The 17,933-nt window shown below is 44.8% G+C and overlaps 1 protein-coding gene across 1 annotated transcript in view; it reads right to left on the minus strand.

Moving 5' to 3' along the window:
- Positions 1-17,933, minus strand: part of DMC1 (DNA meiotic recombinase 1) — a 1,571,258-nt gene that overhangs the window by 1,094,742 nt on the left and 458,583 nt on the right. Inside the window, exon 7 of the mRNA XM_044067943.1 lies at positions 7,483-7,555. Within this exon, the coding sequence (XP_043923878.1) occupies positions 7,483-7,555 (73 nt within the window). The remainder of the gene's footprint in view (positions 1-7,482; positions 7,556-17,933) is intronic.

Genomic DNA, 17,933 nt, shown 5'->3' on the forward strand with positions numbered 1-17,933 from the left:
CATGCCTGATTGTAAAGATTACTTTAAACATGATGGGCCATTAATGTATCACGATGAATCAAGGTCAAAAAGGCAGTTACAGTGGTACCCTAGGGTGGGAATTAGGGACCACATTCATAACTATTTTTGTATGCTGAAGTAATAAACATGACTTATTTAAAGAAACAGATGAAGCAAACTTAATTAGAAATCATGATAATGATAAAAACAGGCAGCATATAAGTGAATCAAGTGACAGATTGTCAAATGTGCTTCTCTAACAAAATGCCTTCATTATCAAAGTTGCTACATTAAATTTAAATGGAAACAAACTGAAATATTAGCAAAACATACAGTTGGCAGTTACATACTGTCCAGTGGTTTATGCTACTATGAAGTTAGTATTTATAATAAGAGATGACATTGGATGCAAGTCCCCCCACCCTTTAAAAAAAAATAAGTTATGTACTCACCATAACGTTCCATCTGAGTAGTTGTACTTCATTTGTCTTCAACCTGTGGGTATTCGGATCTGAATCGGATCCGAGGCAGCTGCATCACTAGCATCTGATCCGAGCTCCAAGCTCCCATAATGTTCCCCCCATCTCCTTCCTTCTTTCAGATTGAGTTTGCTGCTCAGGAAACAGAAGCTCAACCCAATCAGACCTTACCATAAATGGCTCACAAAAAACTAACTCAATCATAAACCAGGAGAGCCACTGTAGTGCTCCTCTCCCAAATGCAACATTAGAACAAAAATGACAAGATCAGGGGGAAGGAGAGGGGGATGGTTGAAGACAAATGAAGTACAACTACTCAGATGGAATGTTATGGTGAGTACATAACTTCTTTATACGAAGTAGTTGACTTCATTTGGTCTTCAACCTGTGGGAAAGAGTCCCCAGCTACCAACACTTGGATGGTCCTCATGGAAGGATATTCCGGAGCACCGCAGAACCAAAGGATGCCCTACTCCTGGATACGATGTCTAACTTGTAATGAGATATAAAGGTATGAGATGAGGACCAAGTAACTGCAACACAAATGTCATCCAGTGACACCCTAGACCAAAAGGCCGCTGAAGTAAGCCATGGACCTAGTGGAGTGGGCTTTCACTTGACCTTGAGGGTAAATGCATCTATCAGAATATGCTCGCATGATACATTGGGAAATCCAGAGAGCAATGGTCACTTTAGAAATTGGCTTGCCCAGAAAAGGTTTCGAATAGGATACAAACAACTAATCTGATTTACGAAAAGATTTTGTTTGTGTAAATAAAACCTCAGTTGTCTATGCACGTCCAGCAAGTGTAATTTGTATTCGCCCCTATTTTGGAAATTTGGAAAGTAAACAGGGAGATTAATAGTTTGATTAATATTGGTGTCCGACACCACCTTGGGGAAGGATTAGTGCACAGGGAAACCCTGTCCTTATGAAAAACCATGTAAGGAACTTTGATGGACAATGCTTGAAGTTCCGATACCCTCCTAGCAGAAGTGATAGCTACCAGAAAGGTAGTTTCCCAAGATAGGAATTGTAAATCTACTGATGCCGGGCTCAAAAGAAGGAGACACTAGAGCCTGAAGTACCAAGGTGAGGTCCCAAGGAGGTGTAGGATCTTTCACCGGGGGGTCTTAAAAGGAAGGTACCTTAAAGGAAGGTCTTGCAAAGTCTGGAAGAAACTAGGGAAGCCATGTTTTCCCCCACATGGAAGTTAGAGATGGCAGCCAGTTGGACTTTAATGGTAGAGGAACTAGCACCTTGGTGAAAGATACTCGCTAGAAATTCCAGAACTGCCAAAACTGGAGCCGTGAACGGATCTAGATCCCATCGAGAGGCCCATATAGAAAACCGTTTCCACTTGCTGCTATAAATTTTCCTGGTGGAAGACTTGTGAGCTGCCACCAAAATGGTTTTAACCAGAGAGGATAAACCGGGAGTCCTAATCATTAATGGAACTGGAGCAGCCAAGCAGTGAGTTTCAGACTGTCCAGGTCTGGGTGAGGAATCCCCAAGGGATGTGAAATGCGATCCAGAACCGGATCCAAGATCCATGGTGGAACTGCCACATGAGACCAAAGGAAGGGGAACCAGACTTGACAAGGCCAGAATGGGGCAATGAGGATTACTGAGCTCCCCAAACTGCGAGCTTTCTGTAGAAACTTTGGAATGAGAGGTAATGGGGAGTAAGCGTAAAGAAGACCGGGAGGCCAAGCATGAACCAGTGCGTCTCTGGGGGGGGGGGTCTCCCCTGAGGGGGGTTCAAAGTGAAGAACTCACTGCATTTCGTGTTGGAAGGAGATACTAAGAGATTGCAGCAAGGCCAACCCCACTTGAGTTAGCTCTGTTCCGCTACTGAAGGATTCAGAGACCACTCATAAGGCATCAGAATAGTCCTGCTGAGCCTGTCCGCCAGAATTTTGAACCTTCCCGGAATGTGCATTGCCACCAGAAAGCGGCCGGTGGAAATTACCCATTACCACACTCTCATGGCCTCACAACAAAGGGGGTAAGATCTGGTTCCACCCTGTTTGTTGATATACCAGACTACTGACATGTTGTCTGACTGAACAGCAATAGTCCCTAGAGGAAGATGGGTATGAAGAGCCTGCAATGCTAGAAGAACCACCCTCATATGATATGCGAATTGGTCTCAGAAGGGGACCACGTGCCTTGGACAGTTCTTTCCAAGCAATGCCCCCCCCCCATCCTAGCTGGGAAGCATCCGTGGTCACTGTGGTTGAAGGAAAGGACGGAACAAAGGGGCATCACTTGACAAAGTCCGGGGAGAGAATCCACCAGAAAAGAGACTTTCTGCAAGCCCAGGAAATCCAAACTGGATGGGACAAGGGTAGATCTAGTAGAGACCACTGAACTGCTAGCGTCCACTGGAGAACTCACATATGAAGTCATGCAAAGGGTAGAAGATTGATTGTGGCTGCCATGGAACCCAGAGCCCACAGAACAGTCTCCTCTGAAAGAACATGAGCCTGGAGAATATAAGAAACATGAAGTCTTAAATTGTGTACCCTTTCTGGAGTGAGCTAAACCTCCATTTGTATGGTGTCCAACCGAGCTCCAATGAAGTCTAGAGTCTGGACTGGAGTCAGTGACGACTTGCTGAAGTTTATGGTAATGCCCAGACTGTTTGCTAATACTAGGAAATAATCCCTGGTTTGGCACAGCAGATGCCTGGTGGGGGCAGCAAGTAGCTAATTGTCCAGGTAAGGGAAAACCTGAATTCCCTGGAGTCTCAGGTGAGACGCTACTACCGCTATCACTTTGGTAAACACCCTGGGGGCTGTGGTGAGACCAAAGGGGAGGGCCCTGAACTGATAATGATTGGCCCCCGGCCAGAAGCAGAGAAACCTACAGGAGCTCCTGTTCATTTTGATATGATAGTACACGTCTTGCAAGTCAATAAAGCACACCCAATCTTTTTCCTGCAGGTAGGGCAGGATGGACTGAAGGGTGACCATCCGGAATTTTTCTTTGGATACAGACAGAATCATGGTGGCAAGATCCAGAATGGGTCTTAGGTTCTCCCTTCTTTTCTGGCACTAAAAGGTACCTGGAATAAATGCCCAATCCAGATTGGCCTGGGGGGATGGTTTGAATGACTCATTTTCTTGCAGCTTGTCTATTTCCAGTGCTGCTTCCTACATTTGCACAGGTGGAATGTCTGGGAGGTGATTTGGTGGGAGAGGTGGCTCTATGAACAGGCTGCAATAACCTCTGGATATGATTTGCAACACCCAACAATCTATTGTTACGGACTCCCATTCCATTGGGTGAAGCAAGAGGTGACCCCCGACTGCCTCCAGAGATGAGCAGTCAGGCAGCCCCTCAGGGCTGTTGTGCAGGCCTATCCGAGAACGGTTCTAGAGACCCAAAATTTCTCGGACCCCCTCTGCCTCTGGACCGGCGTTTATCATGACCCCCTCTGCCTCTGGGAGAAGATGAGTCCTGAGTGTCCCAGGAGAAATGAAATTTTCAAAACCACATCTTCTTTGCCCCTCACTGATTCCTGGAGAAAGCTTTTCAGGGGGTGAGAAGTGGATCCCAGTGGCAGACAATGTCTTCCCGTTTTTCTCACTCTGGACCAGTGTTTCATGCACAGACTTCCCAAACAGGGAAGAACCATCATAGGGGGTATTAGCAAAGGACACCTTGAAGGTTTCCGAGAACTGACACAGCTGGAGCCAGGCATGACGCCTTATGGCAATGCCAGACCCAGCCACTCTAGCGGCTCCCTCCATGGCAGGGGAAAGAAGGCACATGGACGTACTGGCTACTGCCTTAAGAGTGGCCATTCGTGTGGAGAATGTCTTCTTGCCCTCCACCGACGTGGAATCCGGGAGCAACTCAGAAAAATCATTGGCCAAGTCACGCTGCAGTCAGATGACATGTGCCATATAGTTCAGCGCCCTTATGGTAAAGGTTGCTGAAGCATACACCCGCTTCCCCAAACAGCCCATAATCCTCAACTCTCGGTCGGGAGGATGGACCATAGAGCTCTCCTGTGTGAGCTCTTCTTTTGTGGCGGCTGCTACCATCATGGCATCTACTGGAGACCTCTTACTCCAGCTAGTCCTGTCTGGTGGGAGGCTGAGAATCTTATATGAACACTTGGGAATAGGCTCCTCGGTATCTGATTCCTTCATGCCCGAGATGTTACTAGGTCCACAAGCGTATCCGTGGGAGGAGACACCCAAGAGGTAGATGGGCCCATGCTGAATGCCTCCAGGAACAGCGTCTCATCCAGGGTTGTTTCTTGGGTGGACCCCCTCTTTGGCGAAGGAGTTCCATGATGTCTCCAAAGGAGACATCTTCGGGGGGGTGACCTGGGGGAACCTTTTCCTTCCTCCAAGTCAGTGTCATCTGTGAGGGACTCTGGAGAGTAGTCCAGGTGCCTCCTTTCGCATGTTCGTTGCGAGGAGCCTCCTCAGTGGGACTCTCTGTGGAGGACTCGCAAGCTTCTTGCTGCTCTTGAACGGGAGCTCCCTCAGGCACAGCGGGCATGGGCTGTCCCTGACAGGACTGGAGTGTCAGGGCCGAACTCAGAGCCGTGAGAGTCGGGGCGGAGTCTGAAGACAAGTTGGTCAGGGGTCTTGAAGCACTCGAGAGGACCCTCTCCACCATGTCCAAAGCCAAGGGGGAGCGGACTTCCTGGGAAATAAGCACGGTAGCCGCTTCCCTCGGATCCGACAGGGGGGTCGGAGCTGAGACTGCCCGTGTCAAGATGCCGAGGGGGATACTGCACTCCGAAAGGCTTGGAGCCAACAGTGTCCCCTCGATCTGACACACAGACTACCGCTCCGAGAGCTCGGATCCAACCCAGTCTGATCTGACATGCTCAAGGTAATGGCCGGCGTCGAGGTACAAGGTATCATCGACACTGACCCTCCCGATCCCAAGGGTCCTCAGATCCACAGACTCCAAAACCGACTGTCAGATCGGAGGTGTTATGGGGGTGAAGTAGAGCTGCGAGCTCCCTGTTCCGGTGGGAGAGGGGGCTGGCAAGACTCCCATCTGGATCTGGGTGCGGATGAACTTTCGCATCATCCTGTCCATCTCTGCCTCGCTCAAACTATGGGTCGACCTAGATAAAGAAGCCAGCGACACAGGCCAGGAGTGCCAATGAGGGGTACGTCTAGATGGGTGCCTAGATACCTCTGGCTTCGGGGAGAACCTGGACAATTGGAGCTGAGGGGTACTGGGCCTAGGAGGGGTCTTTGATTTTGCAGGAGGTCCCACTGGAACTGAGCGGTCTGAGGACCGCTTCCTTGATTTGTCCTTCTTTAGTTTTTCACCTTCCCCAGACCTCATGATGGGAGGTTGAGTCCCAGAGGCCTGGGAAGGGGAGGAAGTAGAAGCAGCCGAGGTAGAGGCCGCCGATGTGGTAATGGGGACAGCCATTCCCAAAGAAGGGAGCAGACCTTTCATAATCAGCTTCGACCCTCCTGTCCTTAAAGGCCCCCGGGTTGAAACCTGCACAGATAGGGCAGGAGGTCAGCAAATTGGCCATGCCCAAACACACTACACACAGAGTGTGGCCATCGACTGGGGAGAGCTTATGGCCCCAATCTGTGCATTTTCTAAACATTGGCCTGTGGGTTTCAGCCATACTAGGGAACACACACAGCACTCTGTAGACACTCACACACACACTACGGGGGAGGAAGTGGGAGACCAGAGGGAGACTACGCTAACTACCACAAACTACTTTTAACTTTAACTTTTTTTTTTTTGATCCAACGGACAAACGCGGCATGGGGAGGTGAAAAAGGAAAAGGATGGGAATAAATTTAGCCTAAACTACCTAAAAAAGAGTCACTTACTAAAATACAGCCTGGAGCTCTGAGACCACGATGCATAGCTTTTCAGCGGCAAACGAGATCTGGGGGAAGGAAGGAGATAGGGGAGCATTATGGGTAAGGGGAGGAACTTGGAGCTCAGATCAGATGCTAGTGATGCGGCGGTTTCGGATCCAATTAGGATCCGAATACCCACAGGTTGAAGACCAAATGAAGTCAACTACTTCAGATCATAATGTTTTCACTTTGTTTTGGCATGTTTAGGTTTGCCAGACTTTTATTGTGACCTGCAAGTTGTTTCAGTTGTGTGTGATTGAAATGCCAACCATTTGTTTTCAAGTGTTTTAACTGGTTTGAGAGTAATGCCCTGACTTTCATCAGGTGGGCTGTCAATTTATCAATATGTATAATAGATACCAATAAAAATGAATTTACATGTGCAGAATTTTTCCTTATATACCAATGTAGGTAATGGAATGACACCACCTAGGAGAGTTTCAACTTATGAGCCATAAAAATCAGTGACAGAAGACTGTGGTAGAGACCTGAGATTGTGTACTACTACAAGAATCTTATGCAAAATCTGCCTTACAATAAAAATCACACAGTTCAAGTTCCAATCTTTGAAAAAAAAACATGAAAAGAATACAGTGCAACAAACATTACATACCAAATGCAGAAGATGGCATAATGTTGACATAGGCTGTAAGGCTGCTGGAAAAAATCACATGAATACTACTGACCAATGCTCTTGTAAAATAATTCCTAATATTGGGAATGACTTCAACAGCCACCTCAAAACAAGATCTGCTGACCCCCCAACTACATTCTCCGTTTATTTACAATGTGTGTGTGTGTGTGTGTGTGTGTGTGTGTGTGTGTGTGTGTGTGTGTGTGTGCGTGTGAGAGAGAGAGAGAGAGAGAGAGAGTGAGAGTGTGTATTTCTGCTAGAACATGGTCAGTCCAGCTTTTCAATTTTATTTTATCTCAGTTTGTTTAATAAGGTAGGGTACTGATCCCAATGGAACACCACAGGTTTGTGTTCTTACTTGTTTCAGTCCTTGCTGGCATGGTAAGTCTCGAAATAATCGTTATGATATATTCCCTGCAAACAAGTTTAATTTTGTAATTCCACATTTATATTGTGAAAAGACATTAACAGTAAAACAATAATCAAAAAGGATACAAAGTGTTTTCAGTGTCGATAAAGATAACTTTTCCTCCTGAGTATCCACTTGGTCCTGGAAGCTGAGCTGTTACTACAGTATAATAAAAAAATATATTACAAGGCAGATACAGATGTAATTCTTTGCATCATTAAGCCATTCATTCTTCGATAATAATAATTTTCTATATTAGTCTTCAAATATAAGGAATAAAATACTTTATAAATCACAAATATACCGCTGTTCTGATTATTGTATATTGAAATGTACACTTTTTGCATGAGCTGTATCTAATGCAAACTGTTATTAAATGTGGTCTTACTGCATTGTCATGGGCAATGCCTCAGTGGGAACTTGTGGATCATTCTAGTACCCCAGTTAACAAACCAACCAACAGACACTAAATGAATAAACAAACAAAATCTTTATGACAATGCAGCAAGAAAAATAGACTGTCTTGAGTTTCAGTTATCATATACTCTTTCACTCATGCTCAGGAAAAAAAAAGGTATAAGTATTCACTAGAGCTGTTATTCATTACGTAGTTTGGTTGCAGGATCCATTATGCAGCAGGTCATAGGACAGATCAGCATATAATTTTCCAGGAAGCTAACCCCTCTTCCTCTCTTATCCCATAATTCTTGCTCTGTCCTGCCTCCCCTATTGCGGTCCAAGCAAAAAGACATCAAGAAAAATAGGAGTGGGTTACTTCATGCAGATGGAACTCTACTTACAAATCCAGCTTATGCTGATCCTCCCCTAACTTTTTTACAATTCCTTGTGTGTGGCCATTGGCATGATCAACCCAACCACAGTGGAAAGCCATCTGCTCAAAGTCCCTATTGCCACTGTTCAAAGATATCAGCAATACCATCCTGTGTATTTAACAAATCTGTCATTCAGCAGGTGGCAACAGTGTCATCATCATGGGACACGTTTTTCTGTGACGGTGTACACGTCAGCATGCCCATGCAATTCAGGGTTCAGCACTTACAATAGGTATGTCCGGGGCTGCACGATATATAGACAGTTGTAGCGAAGGGTGAAACTACCTCATACAGCACACTGTTACAAGACAGTGAGCTATTTGGGAAATGATCGATGATTGCTGAAGCAGCTGCATAATGGGAAGGATGACTGGCAACATGATAACAGACTTATAGTGTTATCACTTTTGATACTAAGGAATACATGCATTCTATAGGTCACAGAGCATCAGTGGTAATGTGTTTGTCTGCAGCCAATTGGACTTCAGCGAGTGGCTTCCAGCCTCAGTGGCCATTGTAATAACTCTGATGGCAACATATCAGTATTTCTTTTTTTAGCAAGTATCACATAACTGTGGCTGCAGAAATCATTATGACAGTGCCAGCTCAATCTGTCCCCAGGAATCATACTCTTCATAAACATGACCCCAAAAGACATTAGGATCCATCTTGCTGTGCTGTGCAAACTTGTTCAGGATGACCTGGTAGTAAATGCATAATTATCATTCAAGAAAGTATCATGAAAGGCAACCATGGATGATAAGACAGCATTGTTACAATGTGCTTTAGAAAAACTTTGCAGAGTTTTATTGCACTTCTTGTAACAGTAGATGATGCAATTAGAAAGTCACTTAAAACAGCATTCTTTGGTATCTTTTATACCTTCATATTTCATGGTGAAAGGAAAACAAATTGTTAGCCATCTATTCTTAGAGAATTATTTCTGCCCACATACTTCCTGAGCTGGCTCTACAATTCAAGTTCATTTCATTAGTGATCAATATACTGAAGTAAGATTACCAGGTCCTGGGCAGTAAAACAGCAGCAACTGAAACTTGGTGATCTGATGTTGCCGCTTTTCATTCTTCCTCACAAATGAGATCGGATCAGACTCGGCCGCATACATAAGACTTTGGATCCAATTCTCGAGACTCATAATGCTCTATTCTCTCCACAACTCTTTAGATCTCATTTGCCACCAGCATGATGAGATGGAGGTTGTATTCTCGAGTTTAGTAAGAAGTGTTTTTCTTGTTATAACTCAAATTCTTTCTAAAACTCTCTTCCCTGTTTTTCTTTGAACTGGTAGCTGTTTCAATCTGTTCCTCCTTCTGTAGTTGTAGCTGGCATTAGGGTTTCTCTGTCTTATTTATTATCTTCTTAACCTTTTCTCATAGTATAGATGCCATTGCTGGTACATCTCTTTTTTATTTCCTTTATTACCCTTTTCAGGTATTCCATTTTCTCTCTCAGGTTCTTGTTTAACAAAAAAAAAAAAAAAAAAAGAACAAAACACTGTTATTTAATACTCTGTTACTGCTAACCTTTTCCTTTTAGGTTTATGTCAGACAAACCTACTGGCTTCAAAAATTGCACTTATGGGAGGGTGGCCTAATGGTTAAGGTGTTTACCTTATAGACACAAGGTGCAGGATTTGATTCTCACATGGGGCAATTGGCTAGGCTTAAAATTAGCTACAATGGCAGTTAGCCTAGTAGTAACCTATGTATCTTGTGGGCATAAGATCCTGAACTCAAATGCCCATAAAAAGTACATCTATTGCCTGGGAGCTGATCATCTTGACTCTCCTTGTTCCATTTGCACCACTTTTAATCCAAGGGCTTTTGTCAGCCAGGTGTAATAAACTGATATTAAAAGGTTTGCTACTTGCTTCTTCTGGGGGATCAAACCCCCTCCAAAGCACTCAAATGTTTCCTCAGACTCTAGAAAAAGATCTCATCAGATGTCCCCAAGGGATTCCTCGGAGCCACTAAAAAAGATTAGGAAGATTTTGGATCTGAAGTCTCTTGGGCCACCTTTGGATCCAAAGTCTTCATCGGATCCAAAAGGTTTGGCTCCTATTGTGATTTCGCCTTTACCTTCTACCTCTATTTCAGATCCTAAGTCTTCAGATCTCACAACAAGTTCAACACACAAAAGACATACTCCACAGTATGCTCTGAAACCTGTTTCTCCCTTCCTACCCACTCATCTTTTTCGTACCATGAGGAAACACTCTAGACCCTCTTCCACAGCATCTTCCAGGTTTTCAAGGAGTTTGACAGAAGCAGATGGATAGGATGATGCAGAAATTTCTCAGGGCTCAGATCCAGATGGGGGTCCTGCCAGCTCCATCCCCTCATGGATCCGTGAGTGTACCTGCTAAGTCCAGCCTCTCTTCTTCTCTGATTTGACTGGTGGTTTCAGAGTCCCAGGATATGAGATCCCCAACAGGTTCAGAGTTGTATCCAAGGAAAGAACCTTCTTCGACTCTGATGGTGTTCCTGACTGGTTCTACTCCGATACCCTTGGATCAGAGTAGGTCTTGGAACCAAGAGTGAGTGCCGGGTCCAGGGGTTGGGTTTGGTCCCAACTTTATTGGAAATATCCCTTCCCCTCGGAGTCTTGGGGCTTGACAGCTTGGATCTGATTTTCCCCATGAGGCTTGGATCCGTGGGCAGCCCCAACCGTCTTTCCTTGGAGACTTTGGCTCCATGGAGAGGAGGAGAGGTTTCCCCTGGTCTGTCCGTATTCAAGATGGTAGAAAGTGCTTTCTCAGTCTATACAGAGAACCGTCTTCTCTTATCTCAGATCCCACTCACCTCCCATCTTTGGTTCCAAGCTCTGAGCCCAACAGACCTGTTCCACAGGGACAGCCAGTTTTGGGGTGTCTCCAGATAGTTCCCCTAGAGGAATTTCCCCCCTCTTCTGATACCTCTCCAGAACACCCCAGAGTGGAGGTTCCTCAGAAGAGGATGTGTAAGAGGAGCCACACATACTTACCCATGGAGTCTCTCACGGAAGACACTGATTTTGATGAGGGAGAAGGATCCCACAGATCACCACCCAATGACATCTCCTTTGGAGATATCTTTGAAATCCTCAAACAGAAGATGGCTGGACTTCTCAATCTCCTTCTCCTGAAGAGTCAGTGTTTCTGGAGGCTTTCGTTTCTGGACCATTTATGTCTTGGGTTACCCCCAGGCAGATGAATTTATTGACTTGGTTTTCCGCCAGGCTTAGAAGGAACCGGACAGTGTAGAACCTATCTCCAAGTGTCCAGACACATTTCTGGTCCCTCCTGCTGGTAGACCCCACTGGAGCAAGGGAGTCCCAGTTGATGCTATAGTGATGGTGGCAGCCGCCAAGAATGAGCAGGCTGAACAAAGTTTCTCTGTCCATCCACTGAACAGGAAGTCCAGAGCGATGGACAGATTTGGAAAGTGAGTGTACGCCTCAGCTACATTCTTGCTGAAGTTGTTAAACTACTTGGCACACTTTACTCCGCTACAGAGAGATTAAACAAAGGGAGGGTGCATCATGAGCAGCAAGTTCAGGCACAGCCATTAGGAGACATGCTTGGATGAGTCTATGTGAGTTTGCAGAGCGCTTTAAGATGTTCTTTGTCAATGTCCCCTGTGACGCCCCTGCACTGGCCCAGTAATCAAGGAGCCTCTATCCTCACCATTGGCAACAGCTAGGGGGTGTACACACTGGGAGGATGACAAGTACACACACAGTAGAGTGCAATTTTCCTTAACAGCACACAGATATCACAGTCAGTCTGGGGCTGGTTTCTCCTTTTTTCTCCAGATCCCCAATAAGACTCTCCACTGGCACAGCTATAGGGTTAAGATCTCAGCTGAGGGGCCCAGCCAAGACCTCCAGCACTCTCTCTGTCCAACCAGTGTTTTGTGTCCCTGCCCAAGTAGCTCACACACACACACACACACACACACACACACACACACACACACACACACACTTTGAAATTTCATTTATACACACACACACACAGACACACACACACACACACACACACACACACACACACACACACACACACACACACACACACACACACACACACACATTCACATTCACACACATACACACACACACACACACACACACACACACACACACACACACACACACACACACCACACACACACACACACCTGTGGAAGGCTGGCACATGTTTACTGGCTATGCCTCATTCTTCCCAGACTATACGGTAGTTTCCACTGCCACCAACCCCTACTTATCAGCTATATAAGGTCCTTACAAAGGGTGTCCGATCCTACTGTGTAATGTTACTATTAATCCAAATGATAGTCTGACCAAGACTTGCAAGGCTATTTAGATGTGGCCTGTACAGTGCCACCAAATACATATGCAAGTACTCTCAGAGCTTAAATGTGTCTCACAAATATCAACCACAAAGATAGGTTTAAATATATTTAATAATAAATAATAAAAGAACAAGACAATACTCAGTCAATCAACACAACTTCAGAGTTCAAAATCACAGGAAATATTTTAAAACAACATTGCAGGACAGTCTCAAATAACTAAAGAAAACATCTAAACTAATATTTACTATATTCCTATCTATATCTAAAAGAGATGCTATGCCCTAATTCTTATGTACAGAGCAAGACAGGTGCAGATGATGATGATGATGAGTGGATGTTCTTGCTAGGTCCAAGACAAAATACAAAATGCACAGTCTCTCTCTGAGAGAGTTCTTAAATCAATATCAAATATTATTGCTGGGTTAGCTTGGATGACATCACTTTTTGTCACCTGACTTCAGTTCCCAGGCTAAAACAGAAACTAGCAGAATTTAACATCTCTGTGTTAAAAATACATACCTTTCCGATATTTTCAAATCTTGGAAGTTGTAAAACAATAAAACACTTTTCATTTTAATCCTAGTAAATACTTCTCTTCCAAGACAATACAAAAACTTTTAGCTCTAGACATTGTGTCAGCTACACTGAAACTGAGACAGAACTTTTATAGCACAATCGTAAAGCAACTTAATTTCAACTTATTTTCTTGAAGCTTTGCAAGTTAACCCTTTTATGTTCTAGTTTCTACTGTTAAAAAAACAAGTTATGTCTTACCATAACGTTCCATCTGTGTTGTTCATCTTCACCAATCCTTGACAGTGGATTCAGTTCCGAACCCTCAAAACGGACTCAGTCATGTCTTTCAGCTTGTGCTCTTCAAACTCTTGAGCCAGGCTCTACCTATAATGCTCCAAACAGAGATTACCTCAGATCGAGTTTGCCAGATGATAGTATATATAGCAGAAAATACAATGGTTTAATATAGATAAAATAGAGAAATAGAGACGAGGCCAGATATGAGTCCTTAATGAGAAAATAGATCAGGACTAAAGAGATCCACTAAGAGTCTTAGGGTGGGGGAAGGCGGGTGGGTATGTCAAGGATTGGTGAAGATGAACAACACAGATGGAACGTTATGGTAAGACATAACTTCTTTATCTGATGTTGTTAATCTTCACCTAATCCCTGACAGTGGGACAGAATCCCCAGCTACTTTAGCCTTGGGAGGTCTCATGGAAGAATATTCCGAAGCACCATAGAGCCAAAGGATGCTTGACTCCTCAAGACCTGGTCTAATTTGTAATAGGTGATGAAGGTATGATGAAAAGACCATGTGGCTGCTGCACAGATGTCATCTAGAGAAGCTCTGGCATGAAACACTGCTGATGTCGCAACAGCTATTGTTGAGTGGGCTTGAACTGTTTTGAGGAGTTGAAGTCCTTAAGATTGATAAATGAATGTGATGCAGTCTCTCAGCCATTCAGCTAAAGTAACCTTAGTAACTGAATAGCCCATATGAAGGGGTGAAAAGGCTATAAATAACTGATCTGATTTTCAAAATTCTTTTGTTCTGTGAAGATAAAAACGTAACTGTCTGTGCACGTCTAGTAAATGAAGTGCATATTATCCCTTGTTGGAAAAATTAAGGAAAACATTTGGTAAATGTAACGACTGATTAATATTGGATTCAGACTACCTTGGGTAGAAAGGAGGGATTTGTTCTCAATGCCACTCCGTCTTTATGAAAGATCAAGTAGGGTGATTTGCATGATAGGGCTTGCAGTTCGGAAACCCTTCTTGCAGAAAGAAGTAATTGCTACCAAAAATACAGTCTTCCAGGATAAGTACTTCAAATGACAAGATGCTGACGGTTCAAAAGGGGCCTTAGTTAGAGCATGAAGGACAGTACTTAGATCCCATGGGGGAACTGGTTCTTTAAAAGGGGGTTTTAGTAGGAAGAGCCCCTTCAAGAAGGCTTTACAAAGTTTGTGAGACATTATTGAAGAATTATTCCAACCCTAATGAAAATTCAAAATTGCTGCTAGATGAACCTTTATCATAGAAGCAGAGGAACCAGACTGAAAAAGAGTGTTTAGGAAATCTAGGACGTCTTGGATGGGAGCAGCAAAGGGGTCAAGCCCTTTATTCAAGGCCCATTTGGTAATTTTTTTCCATTTGCACAAGTAGAGTTTTCTAGTAGTAGGTTTGTGGTGTGCAATAATAATATGTTGGACGGGGGAAGAAAGAGAAGGATGCCTGGCAATCATGGGAATTGGAGAAGCCATACAGTGAGCTTGAGGTGTCGAAGACTGGGGTGAACCATGCCCTCTGGGTGAGTTAGTAGATCTGGAACTGGGTCCAGGATCCATGGTTTCTGTAACAGATAAAGCCAAAGGAAGGGAAACCAAACTTGTTGAGACCAGAATGGGGCAATGAGGATTATTGAATTCTTCATTCTTTTGGCTTTCTTTAGGAATTGTGAGATTAGAGGAATGGGGGGAAAAGCGTATAACAGACCAGGAGGCCAACTGTGGAGAAGAGCATCTCTGGATGACTCCCCTGGAGGGGGAATTAGGGCAAAGTAACTTCTGGACTTGTTGTTCAGGGGAGAAGCAAATAGGCTGCAGCAAGGTTGGCCCCAACGGCGAAAAATCCTGTTCGCCATTACAGGGTTCAGAAAACACTCATGAGGCATAAGAATTATCCTGCTTAATTTGTCCGTTATCACACTGGAACTTCCCGGAATGTGCGTTGCTATCAGAAAGCAGTTGGAAGACATCACCCATTGCCAAACTCTGAGTGCCTCTCAACATAGTGGGTAAGATTTAGTTCCCCCTTGTTTGTTGATGTACCAGACTACCGACATGTTGTCTGTCTGAATTGCAACTGTCCCTAGAAGGAGGGTATCCTGGAATGCTTGCAACGCTAATAGCACTGCCCTAATTTCTAGAAAGTTGATGTGCAAATTGGCCTTCAATTGGGACCATGTGCCTTGAACTGTCTTTCCCAGATAATGCCTCCCCACATCCCTATCTGGGAAGCATCCGTGGTCACTATGGCTTGGGGCTGGGGGAGGGTGAATGGTCGGCCCAAGAGAATTTGGTCAGAGTGAAGCCACCATTTGAGGTCTTGTTTGCAATGGTTGGTGATCAAGACTAAGTAAGACATTTGCTGGTGAATCAGAGACCATTGAGTTGCTAGTAGCCACTGTAGTATTCGCAAATGAAACCTTGCTAGAGGAACCAGAGTGATTGAAGCTGCCATTGAACCTATGGTTTAAAGGATAAGTCTTGCTGGGACTCTGTTGCTTTGGAGAATTTGTCTGACTAGGGCCCTGATACTTTGTAGTCTCTCTGGAGGAAGATATGCTATTCCTGAGACAGTGTTTAGATGAGCATCTATGAAATCCAATTGCTGAGAAGGCTGCTGGTTGGAATTTTCGAGATTTATTGAAATGCCTACAGATGTGCAAACATTCATGGTGTAATCTCTTGCCTGTTCTAAGCGACGCCTGGTGGTAGTGGTGAGGAGCCAGTCGTCGAGGTACGGAAAGACTCGAAAACCTTGCAGTCTGAGGTGAGCTGCAACCACTGCCATGCATTTCGTAAACACCCTGGGGCTTTGGTGAGTCCAAAGGGCAGTGCTCTGAACTGGTAATGACTGGCTCCTAGCCAGAAGCATTGGAACCTCCTGGAGCTTTGTTCCATTTTTATATGGTAATAAGCATCTTTGAGGTCTATAGAGCACATCCAGTTGCCTTTTTCCATCCGGAATTTGGTTTGTTGAACAGCCTTGTTGAATTGGCTGAGATCCAATATGGGTCTCCAGTCCCCTGTTTTTTTGGGCACTAAAAAGAATCTTGAGTAAACCCCGGATCCTGTTTGGTCTGGTGGGAATTTTTGAATGACTCTTTTTTTGAGCAGTTTTTGAATTTCTAAGACTGCAGATTCCCTTTGGTTGGGTGGAACATCTGGGTTTTTTTTCTGGGCTTTAGGAGTTACAGATAGTGGAATCTGGTAGCCTCTGGATATTATTCCTTGCACTCATTTGTCCGAAATTATTAATTGCCAGGCTGGTAGGTGCAGGGATAATCGTCCTTCGACTGCCTCCAGAGGAAGGCAATCGGGCATCCTTTCAGGGATGCTGATAGGAAGTGCCAGAGAAAGATTCTCTGGATCCCTGATTTTGTGGTCTATTTCTACCCCTAGGGCGGCATCTTCCGATGCTTCCCCCTCTGCCCTGGGGGAAGTCTTTACCTCATGAGTTGTGGAAAGGCCCATTGCATTTTCTAACCCATAGTCTCCCACTCCTTTGGTTCCTTGAGTAAGGTCTCTCAGGGGTGGAGAAACATATGCCTACAGCAGAAACATCTTGCTCACTTCTGGCTGGAGTATCTTTAACCTTTGGGCCAAAAAGGGTAGATCCGTCAAAAAGAGCATTGACTAATGATAAATTAAATGGCTCCAAAAAGTCACATAAGCGCATCCAGGAGTGCCTTCTAATGGCTACACCTGAACCCGCTGCCCTGGTCGTCCCTTCAGCTGCATGTGCTATGAGCCTCACGGACAAACTGGAAATAGACTCCAGAGTTGCAAGCTGAGAAGAAACTTTGTCAGGGACCTCTTCAGCTACTTCTGCAGAGAGAGTATTTGAAAGTTCTTTAATCAAATCTCTATGTAATCTGGTAAAATGTACCATATAATTCAACAACCTCGGAGTGAAAGTCACTGAAGCATAAACACACTTCCCAAATCTATCCAACATCCTAGACTCCTTGTTAGGAGGATGGATAGTAGGACTCTCTTCCATGAGTTCCCACTTGGTGGTAGCTGCTACCGCCATGGCAAACAACAGGAATTCCCTTAGACCAATGTGGTTCTTCTTTTGGTGCTGATAGTATACGGTCAGGTCTCTTGGGGTTGGCTCTATGGAGTCGAGTGTCTTCCACGCCTGCTGAGCAACCAGTTTGATAAGATCGTAAGCGAGCAGAGAGATCCAAGAAGTGGAGGGTTGGGTACAAAAATCCTTCAGGTATACTGATTCTTCCGAGGAAGGCTGGGTGGACAACCAGCCACCCTTCTGCTTCAGGATTTCTAGGATGTCCCTGAAGGAAATATCAGGGGTGACCTGGGGGAACCTTCCCCTTCATCGAAGTCAGTAGCTTCGGTATAAGACTCTTCCAGGGAGTCCAGGTGCTTCCTCTTGCACTTCCTCTTTGCAGGGACTTCCTCGGGGGGATGCTCCGGGGAAGTTTACGAAGAGGAGACCACTAAAATAGGATTCACCTGGGACTTTTGTGCCCTCTGTCCAGGGAATGAGACCAATGGTAGCCCAAGTCGAGAGTAA

The sequence above is a fragment of the Protopterus annectens genome, chromosome 1.part0 (genome assembly GCF_019279795.1).
Source record: "Protopterus annectens isolate FY-2018-M chromosome 1.part0, PAN1.0, whole genome shotgun sequence".
Taxonomy (NCBI): Eukaryota; Metazoa; Chordata; order Ceratodontiformes; family Protopteridae; genus Protopterus; species Protopterus annectens.